The sequence below is a fragment of the Mandrillus leucophaeus genome, unplaced genomic scaffold (genome assembly GCF_000951045.1).
Source record: "Mandrillus leucophaeus isolate KB7577 unplaced genomic scaffold, Mleu.le_1.0 Scaffold980, whole genome shotgun sequence".
Taxonomy (NCBI): Eukaryota; Metazoa; Chordata; class Mammalia; order Primates; family Cercopithecidae; genus Mandrillus; species Mandrillus leucophaeus.
The window spans coordinates 286,507-293,221 of NW_012110697.1; the positions used below are offsets into that span (position 1 = coordinate 286,507).

The window sequence follows — 6,715 nt, forward strand, 5'->3', positions numbered from 1 at the left end:
GGCTAAATTCTTTACGCTTCCAAGGTGTACAAAATGCTGGAATCAAGTTGGCAGAGAGGCTGAGGGAGTTCTCTTCCTGAGCTTGTGAAAAAAATCACTCCATTTCAACATGCTCAGTCTCACATGCATGCATGTGTGCACACATATGCACACACACACATACACACACACACTCGCACTAAAATTGGCCTGGGAAGAATACTTCCCACTGAAGGGCAAGGAGAAGGTGATCCCCAGCTATATCAGCAGCTTCTGACATCAATGGGCTCCAGGCACACCAGAGTCTCTTTATTGAGGTTCTTAGAAGGGGAGTGCAATCTCAGCCTAGGGTAACTGAAGGAGGTCCACTTCGTGTCAAGTCTGTGTTCAGGAAGTAGGTGCAGAGCTGCCCTTTGCCTTTCACCTTGATGACCCCCCGGCTGTAGCAGGTGTAGCCCAGGGACTGTAGGGCCCAGGCTGTCTCCTCAGTCACCTACAATTGGAGGGGGGTGAGGGAATATGGAGGTGGCCCTATTCTTAGTTCCCCTCCCCCTATGCCTCCAATGTTGTTCACTCACTTGGATTTTGCCAAGGACTCCTGTACTCTCCATGCGGCTGGCTACGTTCACTGTGTTGCCCCAAATGTCATATTGTGGCTTCTGGGCCCCAATAACTCCAGCTACTACTGGTCCGTGGTTCAACCCTAATAAGGGATGTGGTAATGACAGACTTGGAGAAGGAAGAGGGGAAGAGGAAGCACAAGGAACTAGAAGGAAGGGAGAAGAGCCTGGGGGGCCCTAGAGGAGAGGAGGGGTCTCTAAGGCTGGAGGAATGTAGCTTAAGAAAAAGAGTGGGAGAGCCTCATACCTCCTGGCCCAGCAGCTTCACACCCCATCCCAGGGAGTGAGTTAGGAAAGGGGCTTCAGGATGAACTGGCAGCAGCTAACAAAGGACTTGGAGTGGGGCAAGCTCAGGAAGGTGAGGAGGTACCAGACTGTTGCAGCAGGGGAAGTCTCTCACCCACACGCAGGCGGAAGTTGTTGAATGAATGCTTGTTGATGACGTCCAGCTTAGACCCCAGGGCAACGGCAAATTCCACCATAGTGCCAAGGTGGCTGCAGCTCCGTTCAGCATCCTGGCAATGGGCCCACGCACCAGGGTGGGCCAGTGAGGGCACAGGAATAAGTCCCACTAATGAGCCCATCAATGAGAGACCAGAGGAGGGTGGTAAGTAAGGAAGGGTTGCTGTACCTGTTGTGCATCCTGTCCAGAGGTGGCATTTAATCCTGTGGCTGCCATGTAGGTGCTGCCAATGGTCTTGATCTTCTCCACCCCACTGAACTTGGGCTTGGAGAGCAGCTGTATGTAGAGAAGAGTCCTGTCCCCAGTCTCTCTTACTCTCTCCATCCCCTCTCCCAGAAGCCCAGCCCCAAGCCTTTGGAGTTAAAGGATCAGGCTGTGGGAGTGGGGATGGTGTCAGGAAGGAGAGGGTTGGTGGTGGGCAGTGTTGCTGGAGTGGGTAGATCTGGGGGAATCAGAGGAGGCGACGGAGTACTGTAGAGGGGAGGATTGACTTCATGGCCAGAAAAGCAAAGTGGAAGGAGGTACTGGGGGAAATTCTAGAATCTAGGACATAGGGTCTGGGAGACTCTTGGAATTTTCACCTCATCAAAATCAGCAATTATTTCATTGAGCAGCCTCAGACACTCTAGGCCCTCATGATTGATGTTGGATTCAGAGTAGAACTCCTTGAAGTCTGGGACTGAAGCGAAGAGGACACAAACGCATTCGTAGGACTGGTGGTAGAGATCCTGGGAGAGCAGGAGACTGGAGTGAGGGGTGCATGTCATGTTCCTCTCCTTTCTAGGTCTGCGTGGGGCCCTCCTCCCCATGTCACATTCCTGGTCTCCCTGTTTAAGAAGAATTGGGAAGGAGGGAGAGGAGTAGGGCCAGGCTACCCCAGGGAAGTGACTTAGGAGTCAAAGCTTGGATCTCATTGTAATTCTAGAAAAGACAGAGGTTTGGGGTTAGGATCACCTCATAGCAACACGAAGGGAATCACTCCTAGAAGTGGGATCCTGTCAATGTGAATTATTTCTATATCCTATCCTACTGCTGAAAGGTGTTTAAGTCAATTAAGTCAGCTACAAAACCAAAGGTAAAACGTGTTTAAGTGTTTAAGTCAGTTAAGATAGGTACAAAATGAAAGATAAAGTAAACAACAATAGGGACTATGAGGCAAAGGGAAAATAAGAGTAAGATGATAAAGATGGAATCAGATCTGAGGGTGGTTCACAAAATGAGTGCCATGAAGTCCTATTTAGTCTTAGATTTTGGTTCTCAGCTTTCTAGCCGCCAAAGTGAAGAGAGAAAAGGATCAATTACAACATTCCCTGTGTCTATTAGAGAAGAAACCAGAACTGATCTTGAGAGCAGGGAGCAGGCGGTGGGGGCATAAGGCTGTGAAAGAGCTCCTGAGCTGTTTCTTTTAACACCCCTCAATATGAGTCCAGAGCATTTCCATAGCAGAGGGCCAGCAGGTGATACAAATACGATGGTACAAATATGTGGGTGACTTTCTGATGGTTTGGCTCTAGTAAGATTTTTGAGGATCTAGAGCAGCAGCATCCAATAGAAATTTTTGCAGTGGAAACATTCCCTATCTGCAGTGTCCAATAGGGTGGCCACTAGATACAAGTGGCTGTTGAGCCCTGGAAATGTGGCTGATGCAACTGAGGAACTGAATATTTTGTTTTAATTCATTAACATTAAATTTTCATACGCTAATGGCTACCATATTGGATCGTACATGTCTAGAGAGAGGGGTGGACTGTATCCTCTAGACCAGCAGTCCCCAACCTTTTTGGCCCCAAGGATGGGTTTCATGGAAGACAAGTTTTCCACGCACCCAGGCTGTGGGGGGGATGGTTTTGGGATGAAACTGTTCCACTTCAGATCATCAGGCATTAGTTATCAGATTGGTGCAAAATTAATTGCATTTTTTTTTTTTTTTGCCATTAAAAGTAATTACTTTTAGGTCGGGTGCAGCGCACCTATAATCTCAGCATTTTGGGAGGCCAAGGCAGGTGGATCACCTGAGATCAGAAGATCGAGACCAGCCTGGTCAACATGATGAAACCCTGTCTCTACTAAAAAAAAAAAAATGCAAAAATAATTAGCCAGGCATGGTGGCAGGCACCTGTAATCCCAGCTACCTGGGAGGCTGAGGCAGGAGAATCGCTTGAACCCAGGAGGCAGAGGTTTCAGTGAGCTGAGATCACACCATTACATGTACTCCAGCCTGAGGGACAAGAGTGAAACTCCGTCTCAAAAAAAAAAAAAGTAATTACTTTTAATTATATTACTTTTAATGGCAAAAACTGCGATTAATTTTGTATCAGCCTAATACATTTTCATAAGGAGTGTACAAACTAGACCCCTTGCATGTGCAGTTCACAATAAGGTTCGAGTTCCTATGAGAATCTGATGCCGCTGCTGATCTGACAGGAGGCGGAGCTCAGGCGGTAGTGCTGGCTCACCGCTCACCTCACCTCTGCTGTGTAGCCAGTTCCCAACAGGTCATGGACCTGGGGCCTGGGGGCTGGGGACCCCTCCTCCAGACAGCTCCCATCAACACCTAAGCTTCTGGAAGGTATGGAATGGTCATGAATTAGATAAGACATGCCTTCCAAGTAAGAATTTGAAATGCAATTTTGTGCTCACCAAAGACAGAATCTAAGAACTTGTGAAAACGAAGATGCTTGACAAGCACTAGAGAGAACCGGCCATAGGTCAAGACTTTCATCCGAAATTAGGCCCTATGGCATCCGTGGATCAGGAGTCAGGGGGTCAGGAGTCACCTCATTGCGCCGGTTCTGGCCAATGAACTGGGGGGCCACGTGTGCAGGGAGCACGTTCTCCAAGAGCAGCCGAGTCAGGTTCTCCATCGTCTCTGTCTCCTCCCGCTCCTGCCTCAGCTTCTTCTTCCACAGGAAGTCCAGGCGGCAGTAGTACTCATTCTGGGGAGGGTCACCAGGGGCCATGGGGAGACACAGAGCAGGGGAAGCGCAGCTTCTGCGTGTTCAGCCCCAACTCCATGATGCCTGAAACCACCCCCATCCCACCCCCAGTTTAGAAGTAGGGCTTAAGGTGCAAGTATCCTTGGAGAGAGACTATCCTTGAAATTAGATTCAGACTAGGGATACAGAATTGGCAGCAGACTTTTTCTAAAGCATGGGCTTTCCCAGATAGGGGTGTGGGAGAAAGGAGGGACGGGGAGTGGAGGAGAAAGAAAGGAAGCAGGAAGACTCGCTTAGAAGCTTCCAATGGGATTCAACCCTGGAGATTAGAAAGATCAAGTCACAAATATGGGGGCCACTCATAGGTGGGCCCTGGTGGGGCTGAGCTGGGTGACTTACCTGGCGAGCCAGGACAAGGAGGGTGAAGAAGAAGATGAAGAAGGAGATAGCACCCATGAATTTGGGCTCCTTCAGCACTCCGGGCCTGAAGGGGCCATGGATCAGGGTTGCCCCTTGCTCTGCCCCTTCCTGGCCTTCTCCCTGCCCCCAGTGCCCATGTAGGCCTCCGCTTCCCTCCCACTTTGCCCTGTAGGTGATTCAGGTCAGTGAGGCCAGGACAGCTCTGCTGTGTCCCATCTCACTCCCATCCCAGGGGGCCCGGCACCTCTGTCCAGCAGCTGTGCATACCTGGAGTCCAAGGGGCCCAGATAGAGGCGGACGATGAGGCAGTCGGACAGCCAGGCGTGGGAGTGCAGGAAGAGGGAGCAGGATGCTGCCAGCCACAGCAGGAGCAGCAGCAGCTTCAGCTCGAAGCTCATGTGCAGAAAGAGGGAGCAGGAGAGGAAGCCCAGCGTGCAGCAGTGCATGGAGTACTGTGGGGCCAGGCAGGGGTCAGGAGTGGGCATGTCCCACAGGCAGAGGGGGGACCCCTGAGGGCTCCCTTCCTGTCCCTCCCAGGCCCAGGTCCTATCTGGGAGACAGGGGGCGTCATACACACTGATACACACTGGGTGTGACTTATGTCTGTTCTAATCCACAGAATGGAGTGTTCCTCCACTCAGGGGAGCTGTGGACTTGGGCTGAGGAAGGAGATTAAGGGCATGTGGGAACACTCACTGGGACACTGATGAGAGGCAGAGACCCAGGGAGCTCCCAGGAGAGGTTGGAAATCATGGAGGACACATTGGGAGCTTGGAAAGGGCAGTCTGATGATGCTGGGAAGAAGAACTGCAGAGGAGATGAGGAGCTGAAGAGGCAGGTAGCTTCTTGGGCACAATGGTGGCTTGTGTTGGGTTTCAGCTGACCCAGGGATGAGTCAGGGCCAGACTCGTCCAAAGGGGTGGATTCTGCTATTTCTGATAGGGAAGGGAACCTCAGCACTGGGGTCCTCGCTGGGGGAGGAGTTGTGTGAGGGGTGTCAAGAGTACTTCTCTGACTCTGAGCCACTGTGTGAGCTCTTGCCAGCCACTTAGCCTCTCTGGGCCTTAGCTTCCTCTTCTGTAACTTGGCTGATGGGTGATTCCCAGGTGCCCTCCAGGAATAGAATTCTAGGAATGAGTCTAAATCCTGAAAAATCAGCCAAGTGATCTAAGTAATAAATAACTGCCTACACAGAAAAAAGATAAGAAGGACATTCACCAAAGTGTTATTAACAACTATTATGCCCAGATGGTAGATTGCTGGTGACTGTAATTTTTTTCTTTCTATTTATACAACATTTCCAGCATCTCCTGGGCTTAGTCCAGCTGCCTGCCCAAATCCAGGGGTTCCCTTTCAGTCCCTGGCAGGTCCAACATGCCCTGATGGGGGTGGATAGGGCCCCCTCTGTCCTCACCAGGCTGGTAATGGCCATGGCAAAGACAAGGAGGATGGTGGCGATGCCCAAGGCTATTCTCAGTCCTGGTCGTGTGGCCACCAGGCCAGACAGTGCAGGCAGCCAGTGCAGCATCTTGGGGCCTTTCAGGACACACCTCTGTGGAGGGAGCATGGGCGTCTTAGCCATGGGGCTGGGGTACCCTCTTCAGGACAGGTTGTGACCAGGGCTCTGGCATGCCACTTCCACCCCTCAGCCCACCTCACCATCAGGTCCTCTGAGAAGCAGACAAAAAGGAGGAGGAGGAAGAGGAGGAAGGTGATGCTATACGTGATGGCCAGAGCTGGGGGCCTAAAGGGAGACAAAATCGAGGCCTTGAAGTGCCAGAACAGGCTCCCTGTGTGCTGTGAAGGTGCTGGTGAGTTGGGTGGGAGATGGGGGAAGTGGTTCTGGGGAATCTGGGTTGGCTGGCAATGGGGTCCCGGCTGATAAAACACATTGCATTCTAATGATCTGGGTTGGCTGGCTTAAGGGTCTAGAGCAGTGTTGAGGTGGAACAGGGACCCGTATGGTGGGGAGTGGGGGCTCACAAGAATGACCAAGGCTACGGCAGACCGATCTCTGGGTCTTTAGGCTAAAGCTCTTTAACCTGGCTGAGTTTTTCTTTTTTCTTTTTTTTGAGACGGAGTCTCGCTCTGTTGCCCAGGCTGGAGTGCAGTGGTGTCATCTTGGCTCACTGCAAACTCTGCCTCCAGGGTTTGAGCGATTCTCCTACTGTCAGCCTCCCGCGTAGCTGGGATTACAGGCGTCTGCTATCTCACCCAGTGTATTTTTGTACTTTTAGTAGAGACGGGCTTTCACCGTGTTGGCCAGGCTGGTCTTGACTCCTGACCTCAGGTGATCC

At 51.3% G+C, this 6,715-nt stretch overlaps 1 protein-coding gene across 4 annotated transcripts in view; it reads right to left on the bottom strand.

The window, feature by feature from the left end:
- Positions 1 to 256: 256 nt before the first annotated feature.
- Positions 257 to 6,715, bottom strand: part of ADCY4 (adenylate cyclase 4) — a 15,999-nt gene continuing 9,540 nt past the window's right edge. For all 4 annotated transcript variants that reach the window (XM_011971005.1, XM_011971006.1, XM_011971008.1 and 1 more), the window contains 11 exons: positions 6,078 to 6,162; positions 5,833 to 5,970; positions 5,115 to 5,225; positions 4,686 to 4,870; positions 4,398 to 4,482; positions 3,840 to 3,998; positions 1,644 to 1,790; positions 1,231 to 1,338; positions 1,000 to 1,114; positions 558 to 682; positions 257 to 472 (listed from right to left, as the gene is read on the bottom strand). In XM_011971005.1, coding sequence (XP_011826395.1) covers positions 320 to 472; positions 558 to 682; positions 1,000 to 1,114; positions 1,231 to 1,338; positions 1,644 to 1,790; positions 3,840 to 3,998; positions 4,398 to 4,482; positions 4,686 to 4,870; positions 5,115 to 5,225; positions 5,833 to 5,970; positions 6,078 to 6,162 — 1,411 coding nt within the window. In that variant the 3' untranslated portion in view covers positions 257 to 319. The remainder of the gene's footprint in view (positions 473 to 557; positions 683 to 999; positions 1,115 to 1,230; positions 1,339 to 1,643; positions 1,791 to 3,839; positions 3,999 to 4,397; positions 4,483 to 4,685; positions 4,871 to 5,114; positions 5,226 to 5,832; positions 5,971 to 6,077; positions 6,163 to 6,715) is intronic.